Source organism: Manis javanica, chromosome 14 (assembly GCF_040802235.1).
Source record: "Manis javanica isolate MJ-LG chromosome 14, MJ_LKY, whole genome shotgun sequence".
Lineage (NCBI taxonomy): Eukaryota > Metazoa > Chordata > Mammalia > Pholidota > Manidae > Manis > Manis javanica.
In genome coordinates this window covers 81585933-81604414 of record NC_133169.1, presented here as the reverse complement: position 1 = coordinate 81604414, position 18482 = coordinate 81585933, and the positions used below count along the sequence as shown (strand labels likewise).

Genomic DNA, 18482 nt, shown 5'->3' with positions numbered 1-18482 from the left:
CTGCAGTTTGGAGAGGACAGATGCGAAAGAGAGATATAAAAACTTTGCTTTTTTGCACGTTGCTGGTTCTCAGGGAGGGTGAGTGTCGCTTGACTTTGCCAACAGGGACAGCCTGGGCTCCACGGGCTATGGCCGCTGATTAAGCCAGTTTGAGAGCACAGCCTTGGGGGAGAACCCGCCCGGGAAAGAGACGCGAGGAGAGGGGGAGTGTGTTGGCGGCGAGGCGGTGGGTGGGGTGGGTGGGACGGGGTTGGCCCCTGCCAGCGCCAGGCGAGCCAGAGGCGGGAGCGCATCCCCTCCCGCCGTGGGCACCGACAGCTGCCTGGAGCCCTAGCGCCCCGCGTGCGCGCCCGCCTGCTCCGCGCACCTGCCGCGGGCGCCTCGCGGGCCTGAGCTGGAGGCTGGCGGGCAGCGCGCACAGGTGGCGGCTATCGGGCAGGCGGGGCCCGGGGGTGACGTCACGGGCTCCGGTCCCGGCGGCAGAAATAGGGCGGCCGCGGCGGCTGTGGCTCAGCAGCGGGCAGCGGCGGCTCGGAGGGCCGGAGCCGAGGCAGCCTCCAGCGCGCCCGGGAGTCGCCGACCGCCGAGGGGAACGGCCGGAGGACGCGGGGCCGGGTCGCCGCCGCCGCCGCCGCCACGGGCTCGCCCGCCCGCCCGCCGGAGTCCAGCCACCCGGTCTTTCCCTCGGCCCGGGCCGCCGCAGGTACGCGGGCGCAGCTCCAGAGCGGGCGCGGGGAGGGTGCCAAGCGGCCGCCGCCGCCCCCACCAACCCGTCCCGCTGCGCTCCGCCGGCGTCCCAGCGCCCGCGGCCCCGCGTCTCCCTGCAGGGCCCGGCGCGGGCGCCTGTTCGTCCTCCCCGCCCGCGCCGGGAGAGCCAAGTTTGCCCGCCTGGCGGGCGGCAGGCACGGGGCCACGGGACCCGGGCTCGGCGGGGCTACTCGGGCTCGGCCAGGATGCGGGGTAAATTAGGCTGGGAGCCGAGGCTTGTGGCCCGGGTCTGCAGTAGGGACCGGAGTGACCCGGCTGACGAGCGGAGCAGAACCTCTCGGGCCGAGCCAGCAGCCGGCGCTGCCCTTGGGCTCCGGACCCGGAGAGGCCTCGACCAACTAGGTGAGCGGCGGCCCCTCGGCTCGGTCCCGTGCCCTTGGCCCCGGGCTGGGTGCGGGGCAAGCGTTCTCACTACCTCCTTCTGCAGCTTTGCAGGGAAACTTGCGTTGCAGCCCGAAGCGCCCGCTGCGGCTCGCCTGGCACCCCCTACCCCGAGGTCCACGGAGTCTGCGGCCGAGCAGGCTGGGGAGGAGGGACCCCGCATACACCCCGGCTCCCGGTAGCCCGCGGCTCTCGTTCGGCCCAGCTGGTCGCTGTTCTGAGCGAGCGAGCGGGCGGGCGGTGTAACCCGCCGGGGAGTCACTACCAAGCAGTTTGGGGGATGTTCAGGCTTGGTCCTGCCGGGGAGCGTGGTCCTTAGAGAGCTTGTACTGTGGGTGATCTCCGCCCCTCTTGGCGCCTGCAAAGGAAACCTGCTTCAAGTTTTGGGGGGATCTAGGTGATGCAGGCAGAGCCCTGAGCTTTGGGTGCGTGTCTCCTTGAGTTTAGGGGCGAGCGCAGAGCACCCTTCGGGGCTCCCTGCAGCTGACAAAGCGGAGCCCCCAGCGCAGTCGCCCTGCCACCTGAGGACTTCAGCGCCTGCCACTCTTGCAGGGACAGAAACCCTCCCGAAGGAGTAGCGTTTCTCATAATACGCCGAATGTGGGCAGCATCCGTGCAGCGCCTCGCACTAAAGGTCTTTGGCGCCGGCGGAGTTGGACCCCGCTAGGTCTGTGTGTGGCGCAGAGTCGGTCCCCAGTGCGCGATCCTGCAGACCCAGCTCAAGATAACTGTCGCCGACATTGATGAATAGCGCTTCCGCAGACTCTCCACCGCTCCCCTCTAGGTGTCGCTTCCGCCGAGGTTTCCGGCGAGCGAAAAACAGCGCCAGTAGCTTCGTAATTTGCTGCAAGCCTGTGCACCAGAAATTGTACTAGACAGGCCCCCGAGATACAAACATTTGTCCACGTTCACTGGGCTGAACAGAAACAGAATTTGAATAGCAGACGGCACGGTAACTGTTAACCGAAATGTGCACCGGGAGTGAGCTTGTATCACCATCTGTGAGGGATCGGGAAGAAATCCCGACTCTTCTTAAAAAGTCCCGAGTTATTTTCCTACCACTAAGCTTAGGGGAAAGTCGGAGGTGAATTTTAACAGCGCTCTCCTCATCCTGGAGTGGGCTGGTTTCTGTGCTTACCCTTTCTGGCTTGCAGGACAGGCTCTTGTCTGGGCAGTGGTCAGGTGGCGCTCACCCGAGAAGCAACGGGTCAGGTAGTGAATGATGTGAGTGATAGGATGCCAGAGCGCCAGCAGCCCTCAGGCAGTAGCTCAAATGGGAGATGTGAGCCGATGCCCCACAGAGCCCACGTCTGCTTACCGTCTTGGTTTTGTGAGAAGACACTGCCGCATCACTAGACCATTTCTGTTCAGACATACTCCTTTGAATGTTAGCTTTTTACCATGCTAGGAAGAAAAGACCTCTCCCTCTCCAAAGACTTCAGACTGAGCCAAAGGTCATGCAGGAAGATAGTTTCTATATATTGTTAATGTATTAAAATTGTTAATTGAAGTCATTCCAGAGGCTTTTTCTCTCAAAAATTTTTGATTGCCATCAATTTTTGTTAAGTCTAGAAAGGCTCTTTTCTTCCAGAGTGTGGCTAGCTTGTTCTTCTGGGCACTGGGAGAACTTTTATCCCTTTGTGTCCTGGAGGTGGGGGAGGGTGGGGATTTTTCCTGTTTGACCTGTCAGTTACTCAGGATTCTTCCCTTCTCCTTCTAGGAAATGCAGGATTTTTCATTGTTGTTGAAGTGATCTTCATGTTGTGATCTTTTGACTTAACACTATATTCTAGAGACTGACATAGAATAGTCAGGATTTCATAAAATCTATTTTAATTTCTACTTTGCCTTTCTTGATATTTCTCTGCAAACTCAACCTTCTTGTGGTGCTCATAGGTGGTCAATTGTGTGCTTACTCACTTAATGAAATTAAGTAGTTATTTCAAGAGCACATCTGTCCTTACATTTTTCTATCAATGCTTAACACATGGCATGGAACTTCAAGTAAAATAGAATTGCAGTTGAGAGAACGTGGTAGTTAAGAGGTATAATGTAAATGTTGGAAGTGTGAGGGTTCCTGCAAGCCATTCGCGTGTGTGATACACATCATGGTAAATGAGAGTGTTGTAGATTTATACATTACACATAGACTAAATTAGGCATATAATTTATCAAATGTTGGAACAATTAACTATAGAATAGATAATTAATGGGAAATGCAATATAACTTCATTAAGGCTTTCCGCCGGGTTAGCCTGATATATTTCTTTGCCTGATTTCCCTGGGTTGGTATTTCAGAGACTATCTTAGTTTAAGCCTCTTTCTTCCAAAAACCTTCACAAATCAAAACTAGGATCCTAAATCTTTCAGAAGAAATTAATATATAGCGTTCTGGTTTTAGGTTAAGGTTTATATGGTCTTTTTTTTCCCTTTTAACATCACGCAGACACAGAAGAGGATGGTTTCCTGTTGGTTCTGTTTGTTGATTGCCAACAGCCCATGTGTAAAATGCAATGCATGTCAAGTAATTGGCTAGAGCAAACACTTTTCAGTTAGAAAGGTTGGAAATGCAGGTGCCTCAGGGTCACAAACCTGACTGTTCTCTTCAAGGCTAGAGGGTGTCGCTTGGTTCTGCCAAATCGTCTTCATAATTTCTGGTCCTGTGGGTAACAATGGGAAGCCATTTCCATGTGGCTAATCCATAACCTCTGGTTTGATAATGTTGCTGTATATCTGAGTGAGAGGCTGAGAGAGAGAACCTGCGAACAATCTCTCCAAAAGTTCTGAGGGTCAGAAATCTGACTCCTCCCAAACAGGCCTTGTTCTCAAAAGAGAAAAGAGGTTTGTATTAAACCCTCTGTCAGTCTCATGTCAGTGCTTCTCTCTGGCCTCTGACCCTCAGAAAAGACTTCCAAGCTGGTGAGTGTTCTCTGGGGGAGCAGGCTTGGAATTTACATATGCACACCTATGTCATTTGCACGCTCATGTCACATTTTTCCAACTTTCTTCAAAAAGCGAGTCACTAGTTGGAATGTTACATTACACAAATGTGTAGAACCTCTCTAATTTTAAAGGCAAATAAATAATAGCTCAGATATCAGCTTATATTATAAAACCAGAAATCCTCTAGTTCCCACAAGGAGGGGGTAGATGATCTAGTGGAGGTCAACCAGCACTAAGAAAGCAAAATCAGTCTAAACAGAGAATGCAATCATTTTCCACGTGTAAGTTTGTGATAGTGTAAGGAACAAAACAGTTGCCTGCAGGTCGGGTTGCTTGGGTTTTAGTCTAAGTGTGGCCTCTGACATAGCCCCACACGTTCCCCAATCTTCCAGGCCTCTGGTGTCCTGTGTTTGCAGTAGCGAGGCTGGTGCCTGATTCTCCTGAGCATGGAAAAGTGGGGGAAAGTGGGGCTCAGGGGGAAACCTGGGAGGAAGCAGTGAAGTACTTGTCTGGGGAACAGGATGTCTTATATAGCAAGTGATTGTGTTTTATGAGTTGTTTGAAAGAAAAGGTAGTCCCAGCTCTTTTATGAGAACAATGTCAGATAGATTTATAACCAATCTTAGGACCCTAGCGTGGACTGAATGAAGCTTATAAACCTAAACTGATCTCAAAAGGAACTCTGAGTTGAAAAAGCGCATTTGTGACCTATTGATGGTTATTTTCTCATTTCTATAATGGGGAGATTCTTACATTTCCTTCTGTCTGAAGACCAGTAGGACTAGTTGAGGAGTAATTAGTCACCAGATCTACTTCCCCCACTTTACCAAGCTGGGGCTGCCTGTGAGCTGAAGGCATCCTTGGCTGCTGGCATACTGTGTTTCTCTTCATGGTTTCTTTTTTCAACCACATTCCGTCAATAAAGACAGCAGCAGGGAGGGCTGAGGACAGTGTGCACAGTGGCTCGATTCTGGGTTGGGAACAGGGGTGGGGGCAGCTTGTCTCTTTACTCCTGCTCCGCTTCCCAGGCCTTGGTCAGAGCCAAGAAAGCTGGAGCAGCTCAGCTCTTGGCCACTTTCAGAGGAAAGGAGAGATGTGGGGCTCAGGACTGCCTATCTTGCTCTCATAGATTTTTCCCATCTTACTAAAAGCAACTGTTCATTGAAATAAGACTCTGCTACCTAGAGAGGCGGGAGAGGATAGAGGTTAAGAGCACAGACCCCAGGTCCAGCTGCCTGTCTTGGAGCCCCGGCTCTCCCACTTGTTTGCCCCATGTCCTTGGCAGGGTACTTACCCTCTCTGTGACCCTCTGGCATTTGACTAGGGGATAATCTCTGCCGTCCTCATGGGGCAGAAATGAGGATTATGAGTTCACACCTGTGAAGTGTTTAGAGCAGTGCCGACCCAAAGTAATTGCTATGTAAGTGTTAACCAAATCTATAGTCTCTATTTGATCATTAGACAGATCATCAAAATTGATTTGGCCCCAGTATTCTTTTTCCATGAACCAAACTGTCATAAAACTTGAGTTGTAAATTTTTAGGCTGTTGCTGCCATAGGTGTAATGAATTGTCAATCATTGTGAGTATAAAATGACATGTAAGATGCATCCACCTTGCAAATCAAGTCTGATCTGGTGGCGGCCAAGCTGAGCTAATTTTACAAAGAAGCTGCCTAGGAATATTTGAGTAGTTGGCCTGGCTCATGTGTTTCCCTGTCTTTAATAAAAGCTTGCAGGGACCTCACCAGGAACGAGGTAAACCCAGAGACGCTCCGAGTGCAGCAGGACTGGAGCCCGGGCTTCCGGAATCTCAAAACAGCTGGTTTAACCAGAGAAGCCTGGATGCACCTCCTTAAATGAAGTGATTTGGAGCTTGGCAAAATAACAACTGAAATGAGTGGATTTTATTTTGATGCTCTCCATTAATAATAAAACATCAGATATAATTGGTCTGGGATTACGAGGTAAATAAAAAACTAAGTAGTAGATTTCGTGTCCTGAATATTTCATGACTCCAAGAATTGACATCTGTACATTAACCAGAATAAGATTTTATTACCTCTCTGTTTTTAGTTTATTCAGGCTCAAAGACATGAACAAGGAAAAAAGAGGGACTTTTATATGTGTGCTTACCCCAGGAGCACTGATGGAGAGTGGATAAGCTGGGAAGAATGATAAAAGAAGGGCAGGGTAGTAACACTAACTTACTTGTGTTACCAGTGCTGAGTTTTTGAAAAAATTCCAGAAGTCCAGTAACTGCTTTCTGCAGTCTCTGGAACATGACTCTGCATTCAGAAGATGATAATTTGTGGTGAGTAGGGAGTTGCCCTATTTAATTTTAGAAAAACTGGTTGCAGTTAAAAGACATTTCTGTTCTTTTAGTCCTAAGCATGATTTTTCACTGCTTCCTGTAAGAATTCACATGCACCAGCTAGAGCAGCACGGCAGGGGAGTACAGCGGGTGGCTGCCAGGAAGGCTCAGCCTTGCCCCGGGCAGCAGCCAAAGCCGCGCCATCCCTCTCTCCTCGGCTTCCTGCGGAGTGCGGAGCAGGGGCAGCAGCGAGACTCTCACTGGCCACCGACTGTTTCCCTGGGAGCTCTGGCTTTGGCAGCAGATGTCAAAGAAGAATGGCTGAAGAAACAAATGTAGGAGTGGGAGCCTGTGACCTCTTTTTAAGATGAGATATCTTCTCTTAAAAGACAGTCCTAGCTTATAACCTTGCCTTTTCAAAGGCCAGTGTTAGATGCCACAGCTTTTAGTCTGACTCCTTCCTGTGGGCATTTCTGTCTCGCACTGGGGCCAGAAAGCAAATCTGGAGAGGCAGCTCTATCTGGGCGTGGAAGGCAGTTAAAGGAAACCTGGAATGTGGCATGAGCGTTATTTGTTTGGCAGCCCTGCCAGCAGCACTAGTGATCATGTGACACGCCCAGCGTCTCTTGTTGAGGGGGCCTCCAAAGCTGTTGTTATTGGGGTGAGCAGGGCTGGACTCCTCAAAAAGCCAGTTATGTTCCCCAGGCAGCTCATCTTTTCTGACTGGGACACCTGCTCTGTGCCTGCCCTGGGTCAGATCCCCTGGGGTGCTGGCCTCCAAAGAGCTCTGTGTGCTTTCTGAAGAAACTGAAGCGTAGATATATAGTAACCTAATGGGGGTGACCCAGTTTCCTGACCCTAGTTTGTTCTTGTAGATATGTAGTGGTAAGTGGCATTTCAAGTCAGTCTGTACCTTACAGCTGGCATTGACAAAGTTCTTACTATGTGCTGACACTGACTTCTTCAGTCCTCGAAGCCACCCTGTGAAATACACATAATTGATCCCATTTTAGAGGTGAGTAAATTAAACCTCAGAAGTAATATAGCTTCTCTCTAGTAGAACAGAAGGGTTGGTGCCAGGACTTAAACTAAGGTTTGTCTGCTTCCGGAGTACAGGTACCAACAAGCCAATCTGACCGGCTTACATTTTGCAGCACTTAATTCTGAGCATCTGTCGTTTTCTCAACAGACTCAACAAAATGAAGCCAGGATACTTTTGGCTGCATCTTGCACTGCTTGGGGCCTCGCTGCCAGCTGCGCTGGGATGGATGGACCCAGGAACCAGCAGAGGCCTGAACATGGGTGTGGGGGAGTCGCAGGCAGAGGTAAAGTCACGTAACTGCCAATGTGTCATTTAAAACTGATTGCTTTTCGGTTCCCTCCCCCAACTCTAGTTTAGATCAGTTAGAGTGCGTTGTGAACTAAAGCTGCTCCCCCTTTCTGGTGGGGACAGAAGGAAGCAACATGTGTGGATATGGACAGATTTATGTCATACTATAAATAACGGTCTCAAATCTCTCCAGTGCTGACAGTGTATTCCAAAAGTGAGCTTCACTTGCATGGTTAGTCTTACACGAAGACCCTCAAGGGAATAGTCTTTTGTATATATAATAAAACTCTGAAAACGCAGACTCATTGGTGGAGCATGCCCCTGTGAATTAATGAAATCTTTTAATTACAAAATGTTTTAAAAGAGATGGGCTCCTTTTCAGGTATATAGATACAAAGAACCAGGCTGAGAGAGAGCTGGCACTAGGGGTCCTGAGGGAGTCTGCCTTAACGAACAGATAAGAATGATTAATGGCATGTTAGGTATATATAAATGCTTCTAAAGTACTTGAAAAACTGGTTCTCAAATGCCTCCCTGGAGAGTCTCGATATACTGCTAATTGCTTAGTGAACTTGGTCTTAAGTACTAAAGAGGATTCATAAACTGCAGCCTAGCCCTACTCAGGTAGGAGGCCTCCTGAAGTTGGGCCTCATGAGGGATGCGATTTTTCCATAGAAAATGTTTTGTATCTGCTGAACCTTATGAAATAGCTATGCCCTTTCATTAAAACTACCTTGGATATTCTTCACGATGTGGTGAATACTGATTCTCATCCGAGCATTTTCCTTCCATTGGCTTCCTGGGTGCACGCTCTGCTCCTTTTCGCTGTGTGTGTGCCCTCTCCTGAGGACCGAGCGAGAAAGTTCCCTCAGAAAGTCAACATGACCAGAGAGTGAATAACGACACACAGTGTATGGCAGGATTAATGCATTATTTGATCAAAAGAAACGATTTCTCTTTCATTATTACTTAATTGTAATGCAATCCCAAGCCTAGAAGCCTTAATCTTCAGGGAGCTTAAGAAGTAATTTAATGCGCACTTTTCCTGCTGAAGTTAGTGTGGCTTCCTTTTGTGGAGAGCAGCTGGTTGAATAGAAACACTATCTCTCCCATCTAAATCCATGAAGGACACAACTTAATGCTCTTTTCAAAGAGTCTTGCGGCTGACTTGCTGGCCAGGACAGCTGTTCCATGTGGGAATGGCTTACTCATTATACCTGTACAGAGAGAAGTGGTCACTTAAATCCTGCAAATGCAGTGGTGAATATTGAACAGTAAAGCAAACAGACAAACCCACAGATAGGCTTGTGTCATCTCTTTACTATTGGGATACACTGGCCCACTGTTTTAAATCACTTATTTCAATTACAAGAGTCAAACCACTAAGGTGGGATTTAGCTGGAGGGAAACTGAGGGTAAGTCAGTGTCAACCTAGGGCATCTTTACCTTAGCTCTGAACCCCCTAATACTTCGGGTACCATCAAGGAAAAGCAGATGCTGCTCATTCTGAGGAAGTAAGGCTTTTTTGTTTTGGGGTGTTATTTTGGTGCCTCCTCCCCATTTCCCTCATTAGGATAGAGCCCAGAGATGCTGTCAAGTCCCAGGTACAGGAATTTTTCTGCTTCAGACAAAGGAAGTGCTGCCTCTGCAGACTTGGAGCCACAGGAACAACTGCCCTATCGATCCCGTTCTCTTTGCTAGAGAGTGAGTGTTGCGAAGTGTTATGACGTCCACTCATCGAGTTTGCTTATATGAATGATTACAAGGATGATGAGAATGTGAATGGCCCTAGGACGTAGGACAGCCTCAGTAAATATTTGGAGAGAGCTGAGCATTTATTTGTGACTGATTTGTTTGGTGACCTTGATTGCATTATATGTATGACCCCGCCAAGCCGTTACTCTCCAGGGTTCTCTTGCCTGGCATGCCGTCCCTTCCCATATGTCTGGATCATCCCCTTCACCAAGTCTCAGTTCTGGTTCTTGCCTTTTCTCTAGAACCTTCCTTGACCACTCTTGGTCACATTTAAGCTCTTTCTCTGAGGTCCTAGTCTTTCCTTTTTGTGGTTGTTCTTAATTCTTATATTTCTAATTTAACGTATGGATGAAGCCTATCTGATTTATATTTCTCCTCCTTATAGTGTCAAATAATTTTAAGAGCAGAATAGAGGCTCAGTGTGTTTTTGAGCCAATTGTTATTAATTCAATATTTGGTACTAACCATGAAGTCACCTTGGTGTTTCCCAAATTCAGACTAGACACACAGACTTAAGTGTGTGACATATCTCTCTGCACAACAGGTTCATTTCCAGTGGGGACACGAGTGGTCTCTGTAGCAAATTTGCAGGCAGCTTGCTGGCCAAGCCAGGCTTGTATCAACATCCCAGGCAGACCTTGTGTGTTACAGGTTCTGGGTAGTTTCTCCTTTGAATAGTAGCCTTTTAATATGTCCATACTGACTGCCCAAACCATATTAAACTCCTCCAGCAGTTTCTTCAGACAGTCTTACTTTCTAGAAGACTCAAAAACAGCACAATTTCCTGAGACTCTATAAACAAATTGAAAAATCTTTTCAGGAACTACATGATAAAATGTTTCTGTGTGTGTGTATGTTTTTTCCTGGTAGTAATACTTTAGAAAGCATTCATTGACTTAAGATTTTTAAAGTACTTGGAAAGCATGAACAAGACTTGATTTGCCTGTTAAGTTATTCTACTAATTACTTGAGTGCCCTAAGGTTAAATAAGGATTAAATGACCAGTGTGTGTGTGTGTGTGTGCATATTTTTTCTTTTTCTTTTTTTTATTAAGATATCATGGATATACAATCTTACTAAGGTTTCACATGAGCAACATTGTGGTTACTATATTCACCCATATTATCAAGTCCCCCCTGCACCATGGGTGCACATTTTTAAAGCAATTAGAGCAAATGTGAATTTTGTTAAGTTATTGTTGTCTGTACAAAGACTGCAGTTGAAATAGCTTCAGGGAGTTTGCCATTTTACAAACATAGATAAAAAGAAATATAACTGGGTGGAGTGCCTCTTTAATAAGAGTTGAGTGGCAGAACATGGCCTAGAATACTAATGAAATTCTGAATTCACAGGAAACAATTCTGAGAGAGAAAAACCTATTGAAATTCTGAACTAGTTCTATTTCCCCCCTTCCCCCATGCACTGGCCAAGATAGATGTAGTAGCAAAATCAATACTGGTAGGATTTTATATTTGGAGGGACGAAGAAAATGAGAACTGATGTGGTGGCAGCCCCCAGGATCCTCGCCTCTTGAGGGGCAGGGATTTGTGGGAGGGTCCCCCCACTTTGGGCCCTGGATGCTCTGTCCCCACCACTCACTTGGCTCTAGATGAGATGGTGGCCTTATGCATCCTTCATGCATTTTGCTGAACTTTTTCTAAATTGCTCTTAGCCATAGTTTCTTGTGAGGCACTAAGTAACGATAATCATTGATGTTGGTCCCTTCAGTTGTCAGCTTCCTTTGCCTTGGTGCTTACAGACCAGAGATGTCTTTTGAGGTCTGACATCTGTGTGCAAACTCTCCTAGGAGAGTCCTGGAGGAATAATACGTAGGGTACCGTCAGCAATAAGGACGTTCGCCCTCCTCCCTAAGCCCTGGGAAGCGGGAATCCGACCCTGGCTGACTGGCCCTTTCCCCTTTCTGCACGTGTTGGCCCTAGATGCCACCTGCACGCAGGGGCTCTCCTGTCCCAGCGAGGGCAGCTTCTAATTGCAGAGGCCTTAACTGCCCTGGCTTCTTTCTGCATTGGTTGGACATTCAGGAAGACTTGGACTGCTAAGACAGGGCATTAATTTTTTTAAAAAGATCTCTTTTTCAGAGTGTCATTGTGCTTACAGACTTGACTGAACTTAAGGTAACGTGCCCCGCCCCTTCTAGTATTATCCCCCCCACCCCCACCCCATGTCCCCACTCTTCCTTTTGATGGCTGGCTAGGGAAGAAGAGCTCATCGGTGGGGTCTGAAGTCTGCCCATCAGCACCGCAGACTCCACAGAAGATTTTGCCCGTCACTCTGCTTGTGGGATGGAGAAAACAAACTCCTTCCTCCCTGGGGACAGGCAGGGTTCCAGGCTGGGTGCCCAGCGCTTCCCAAGCCTCCTCTGAAGTGCAGGCCTGCGTGCATCTCCCATGTACGTTTGGACTCCCGCTTCCGAAATGCTCGCTGCTGCCAGCTCCAGCATTTGGCTTTCGAAGAAGAGCCTTGGAGTGAGGTGTCTCAGCAAGAGGCACGGTGGCCCTTTCTCCAGTTGAGGAGCAAGAGGGTTCCCCACTGTACCCCCTTCATGAGGATCCAGGATTTCTGCTGCAGGTGTGGTGGCAGCCTGCAGGGTGGGAGCCTCTTCTCTGGTCCTTGAACCCTCAGCCATGGCTCTCTGCTGATTCTTCTATATCACGAGGTGTGGAATTTAGTTTCTCAGGTAAAATTGGGAGGGCACAACCCCCAGCTGTAGATATGGGAGTAAATCCATAATTTTCCAGGTGAAAGATGGTGACAAATACTCCGAGGTCACTGGGCGCTGGATGAGCTGGTTCCCACCCCCAGAGTCAGGAGGGACGAGTGTCTCCTGAGCTTCAAGGCGTCAGCAGGCAGCCGGAGGGTCCTGGGGCAATACGGGTGCTGCTGCAGCAGCTCTGGGCTCGGGGTGGCCCTAAAACTGAGCTTCTCATGGGCTCCCAGGGATACTGGTTCTTCCAGCCCCAGAAAGCACCAGGCAGGAAAAGCCCAAGAGGAGGCCCCCTGCACACACCCGTGAAGGAGAATCTGCGTGCTGGCTGACCCTTGCCTTTTTCACCTCCCTGCAGTCGAGACAAGGAGAGAAGTGTGCAAGCTGCAGTCATGCCAGAAGTAGCTGGATGGGACGCTGGCTTCCAGGGTGGGAGCAGGGAGGCGTGGGGAGCGGTGAGCTGAAGCAGCCTGGGTTCCAGACTCATTGTCACCTATTTGCAAGACAGCAGGCCGACAGGGACTCTTAGATCTCTGAACCCAGTGTTCCTCTCTGGCTTCTCTGCAGTGATTTAATCCTGAGCATCAGCCCCATGCTCTCACCCATCACCACCCCCACGCCACCTACACTGGTGTCCTGCCTAGGTTCTGTCCCCAGGGCCCAGCCAGGTTGTTCTGGGGACCACAACTGCCAGGCTGGTGCTCTGCTTCAGAGTCTGCTTTTTATTTTCATCTTTCATCAGAGTGGCCGTCTTAATTCTTTGTGTTGGATGTTTCTCCTCTCTAACTGCTCCCAGCAAGCCCTCTGCTCTGTACCACTTGGTGCACTGCATGCCCCCTTAGTATTTGGAGAATGTAGTTGAGAGTTTTAATTGACTCTGCAAAGTTATGTGACCCGGGAAAATGAACATTTATGAGTTCATGGAAAACCATTATTCTTCTTCCTCTTAATTTAGCATTTACTCATTTAACTTTCTTTATGCCTCTGCTGCTAAATAATCTATGCTTGTCTAGGAAACTTTCCATCCTTGTAATCAGGACATGAGGCCATGCATTGTAAATGGGGCTCTGATTTCTATTTTTCGGGGAGTTGGCAGCATCAAATCTGTCAGGCCCCAATCATCTGCTTGATTTATTCTCTATGACTTATGGGTTAGCTCTCTTGTTTCCCATTTAGAGACAAGTCAATGCCATGTTGGTGTCAAACAGATGCTAACAGGCCCCATGTGAGTGGGCTCTGCTTGTCTGTCCTGCCAAGCTGGGGCCATTGTCCTTCTGCCTCCATTGCTGTGGTTTCTGCTACAGGGCTCCTGGGCCTCGTCTTGTCTCCAGCCACCTCGGGGGTGGAGGGCCCTGGTTCCAGGAGTGGAGGGTGGAGGATGAGATGGGCCCTGGATTCTGAACCCGGAGCACCTGAGCAAGTACAGGGGGAGTCAGGCGCCCTGGCCTTGTGGGGAGGAAGCGTGCTTCTGGCCAGGAAGCTGCCTGTGCAGCCTTTCATCTCTCTAGATGGGTGGCCTTGCGCATTTGCATTTTGGCCTTGAGGCATTCCCTTGAGTCTGCAAGGCCTGGACCAAGAGAAACCCACTCTCCTTCCTCATGAAATCCTGGTTCTAATGCGGAGAGGTTTGTTTGTTTGTGTTTTTTAAAAACCTGCATATTCTCATTTAACACTGTGTTGTTGGGGCCACCAGCTGACCCTGGCGACCAGCAGTTCTTAGCCCCATGCTGTGCTCAGATAGTTCAAGGACTCTAGTGAAATTCGGAAAATAAAATTCACTTCAGTTTAATTTTAAAATCTGTCTCTCTGACAGTACTTCTGGACTTAGCAGGTAGTGGTGACACAGAATCCAGCTACAAATAGACCCCTGCGGGGTGAAGAAGGAACGGAATTCTGGCAGGGACTGAGGGGGAGGGGCAGCTTCCTCCTTCTCGACACTAGCTGCTTTAGAGGAAACAGTCCCTGGGGGAAGGATCCGGGCTGTAGTGAGGCCAGATAGCCATGGAGGGATGGAGATGGCAGCAGGAGCGTGGAGGGACAGAGCTGTGCAGTGTGGCCACTGGTCAGAGAGTGAGCAGGACTGCCCGCTGTGGCAGGTGAGCTGGGGTGACACCACTGTGGCCAGTGCTAGCCATGCACCTGTGTTTATGGCTCAGGCTTCTCTGCAGTCCAAGGTAAAGCCTGTTAGCCCTTTTGCCCACTCCCAAGACTTGAAAGATAAGCCAGTGGGAGAGAGCCCAGCAGAGCCCCTTAAGCCCTATAGATCCTTCTGACTCAGAAGAGCTTTTTGCCAAAAGCTTGGTTATTTCAGGATGAGAACACAGGATCCTCATTTAGGCTTTGCGTTCCAGGTCCAGCTTGGCACAAACTACCTCTGAAACTGAGCCACTCCTTTCTCTTCCCCGGGCCGCAGTTTCCTCAACTGCAAAGTGAGGGGTGGTCAGGAGGCCAGCTCAGGTCCTTTTTAGGTTGTGTGTAAAGTCTATCGCTGCTGACTGGGCCCCTTTAAGCTGTGTGAAGAATGCTCCAGCTGTTATTTCAGGTGTAATTTTGCCTCTTATTCCTCTATGGCCAAGTGACAGGTATGAGTTCTGAAGGGCTGGTGCATCCCTGTCTAGCGTCACCTTCGTGTTTCCCTCTGGGAAGGGACAGCAGATGAGCAGCTCTCCGTCACTGACCTCGGGGTGGAACCATGTGGGGTCTGTTCGGGCAGAAACACTCTTCTGTCCCTCAGTGCAGACCTGGGTTCAGAGAAGGCTGTTGCCTTATGTACTGATGTCACCAACTCCAGCAACTTGCTGGGGTCAGGAAGACGGGGATGGTGGAGGGGTGCCCTTGGCAGCCTGAGCTGGAAAGGAACTTGAATTGAGCCTCTTATTCATTGTCTAACGGGCTAAATATCTGCCATAAGCTGGGGACTGCGCTCAGAGAGGTGGATTCTAGACCCTTTGATCTTGCAGAACAGAAAAATGAAAAGTTTTTAAGACAAAACTCAGCTACTCCCTAGAGTCTCTATCACTGCTTTGTTTACACCTTGATTAAACTTTCTTATTTATAAAAAGGATCAAAGGCTGTACTTACAGAACAAGGGGCAGTGTGTCCCGCTGTGCATTTCTCCGGCACATGGCACATTCTACGTTGCCCACATTGGCGTGTGCTGTGCCCAAGGAAGAGTCAGACGCAGGTGCGGGTCGTTGGGACCGAGGCGCCTGGAAGCACGTGGTAGTGTGGCCTCGTATTTCCTGGTGAGCTGGAGACAAAGCCCTGCTGAGCTACCAGGCCCCCAGAGCTGGGCCCAGTGGCGTTGTCTGTGGTGTCCATCCTTATTTCATGCCTGAAAGACCTAGCTCCAAGTTGGGCAGGTTGGCTACTCCTCCCAGAAAGAGGTGCCATGAGCTCTGCCCAGGTGGGGCGGTCAAGCTGTAAAGTGGTTTCCACGGTCAGGTTCAGGGACTTCTCTATGTCAAACTGACAGGTACGGCTGGGTTTTAAAGGGAAAGTGGGATACAGGATTTCTTGTTCATGGTTTTTAAAATTTCTCTGACATCTGCTTAATCTGCTCATGAAAAATGATACACCACTGGTATTCAGTTGATGATTTCTTCTTCCTAAAAAAAAGGCAGTCTTGTTTTGTTCCTTCTAGAAAATAAGAAAACTAGAGGTTGCTCCTGGCTGGAGTGGAGAATGGAGGAGTTGCCTGGGGGGCTCGGCTGGGCCTCCCTGAATCAAAGGGCACATTCCAGGCTGACTCTGCACAGGGGAGGTAGTGCTGCGGGGTGGCCGACCTTGGCCAGCAGGGACCACCGTAGAGCCCACTGGTGTCCGTCAGCGCATCCGTCTGTACGGGCTCTGACACGGCACTGCAGTGATTGCTTGATGCTTCCGCTGAGACTGAGCCCTTGGGTTTCCCTTCCCCAGGGTTCCAAAGGGCCTTGGGTTCGACTGAAGTCCTTCTGGAGGTCTTAGCTGGAAAGGACTGCCACTGTTACTTTTGTTAAACTACTTCAAAGCTTGGGGTTTTAATTTATTCTGGGTCTGCATTGAGAAAGTGTGTGCATAGTTTTCTGAGAGTTGAGAAGTCATTGCACTATTTCTCACAAGGTCCTGTTCTGACCACACCACTGATCACCAGTGAGCCTCTGAAGGCGAATGAGCGGCTTGAAGAGCTGCTTCTGCTGGCCCCCTGCCCACCTGTGAGGGGAATGGGAGGGGCGGGAGAGCGACATGACCCGGGTCGCAGGCCCAGCGAGGGGCCTCGGCCTTGGAAGCACGGCCTGCTTGTCTGGCAGGTCCTCTGTGTTCTGGGTGGCTTGGCTGGCTGGTGGTGGGACAAGCTCCTGGCCTAGGCAATCTGGGGCAGGCGGTTCTCTGGACTGCTGCCTCCCCATGCCGACCCCTGTATGTTCTGCACTCCCTCTTTCCCCTCCGGGATATTTGTCGTTTTGAAACTCCATAGTTGGTTTTTCCTGCTGGGGCCAAATCGCTTCCTTGCCATGCAGCCTGTCTGCACGGCTTCCTGAGGAATCTGTACCCCCCTTTGCCTCAGGAGACCCTCCAGTCAGATTGCCCAGTGGCTTCAGTCTGCTTCTCTTGCCAGCTGCGCAGCTGAGGGAACCTACTCTCTCCGACCTTCAGGTTAGCGGTGAGTAAATCGCAGGTGGTAATAGCCCTGAGTTAGGGTTGTCCTGAGGACTAAGACGGTGCGTATGATGCCTGGCATGGGGTGCTGCTCAGAACATGGCAGTCGGAGCTGCAGTCTTGTGTCCATAATGTCAGAACCCCACTCAGTACCCATCAGGAAGAAAGAAGCCTGCCCCACTGTGGCCTGGCATGTCAGCCTCAGCTGTGGTCCTGGTCGCTCTGTGATTAGCAGGGTGGCCCTCGGGGTGGGAGGGTCTTCTTTCTGGTGGAATGGTGAGTATCCAGGACTCTGGGCCCATGGATCCCCAGTGTCTAGGAGACTGTGCTACACAGGAGGATATTCAGATGTTTATCAAGGGAGTAAGTGAGTGAGTCAGCGATATTTTATTCATTTTGGCATCAAGTAAGGATTTGGAGAAGGGATGTGTGACTTGAGTTTCTAGGACTCCTTACAGAAGAAATCTCAGGAGAGACCTGGCTTTAGTTCCACTGTGAGTAGAATCCCATCACAGTTTGAAATCTTTCCAAAGTCCTCACTGAATCAGTAGAAGTTTAAGAGAGTCTTATGGGCTCTGTGTGTGTGCGTGTGGGGGGCAGAATCCTTCATTCAGTAGCTGTCCCCTCCCTAGAGGGGTCTTTGGGGCCTGCCCGGCCCTGGCTGTCCCCTCTGTGAAGAGGCCAGCATCACTATGGCAGGCGCACCAGAGCCTCACCCTAAATGAGAACCCAGAGAATGAAATGTAAATGCAGACAAATTAGGATGTTCTGCTTGTGGGTAGACTTTTCGTGGTCAGCAGAAATAATATGTGGTTCTGGAATTGTGACTGCCAGCTGTCCCTACAAAAGGGAGGGAGGGCTTGAGGGTGGAGGGAACAGAAGCTGTCTTGGGAGATGTCATTATAAATACCTGTAAGACTCCTGATGGCTTTTCTTGATGCTAGTCTCACGACAGTTTGGTTAAAAGCTTCTTGAAGCTGTTATATCATTTAAAGCTTGCTCTCAAAGGAAAACAGAACTCTTTTTCCATTTAGTTCCCTTTCCAGTCTTGTATTTAAAACATGCTCAAAACCTTTTTCTGTAGCAAAGACCTCAAGCTTCTATGGTTCTGATGCCACATTTCGTGTGTTTATTCCAGAGAAACAGACTTCCATGCAGGCATGTGGGGAGATGTCAAGTGAGGAAGGCCTGCCGGGCAGATGCTCTACTGGTGCTTCTAAAATACGCTCTCCTGATCCTCTTCTTCCTCCTTTACCGTCTTCTGTTTGGTTGCTCCATAAACTATTGCTTTCACTTTAGCATTTGGCTATGAAGAATGGGATTCTCTGCCTCATGCTGGTGCTCATCCCCTGGCAGTGCAGCTTGGGAGAGTGTCTTGGCGTGCCGAAGCAGAGCCTCCCACTGGCGCTCCTCCGGGTGCTGTGTCCCCACCTAGTATGGGTCTGTGCACCCTGTGTGGTCTGAGCCAAATGGGACACCTGGCAGTTTTAAGTCTTAGTCATCAAACGGTATCTCTCCCTTGAGAGGTGTGGCTGATGGGAAATGCAGTGCCCATGCCTCAGCCGCTCTGAAGGAAGAAGCTGGAGAATCAGAATGTCACCCACACAGGCTGGACTCTCTGCTGACTACG

General features: G+C 49.7%; 1 protein-coding gene across 3 annotated transcripts in view; it reads left to right on the top strand.

Annotated features, from left to right (window-relative positions):
* The first annotated feature begins 331 nt into the window (after positions 1–331).
* The window catches only part of FSTL4 (follistatin like 4), a 356770-nt gene continuing 338619 nt past the window's right edge, over positions 332–18482 (top strand). Inside the window, exons 1-2 of one of the 3 annotated variants that reach the window (XM_073221561.1) lie at positions 332–703; positions 7594–7729. In XM_073221561.1, the coding sequence (XP_073077662.1) occupies positions 7604–7729 (126 nt within the window). In that variant the 5' untranslated portion in view covers positions 332–703; positions 7594–7603. Of the gene's footprint in view, positions 704–803; positions 1111–7593; positions 7730–18482 lie in introns of those variants that run through there. The other 2 variants (XM_073221559.1, XM_073221560.1) reach the window with 2 other exon arrangements.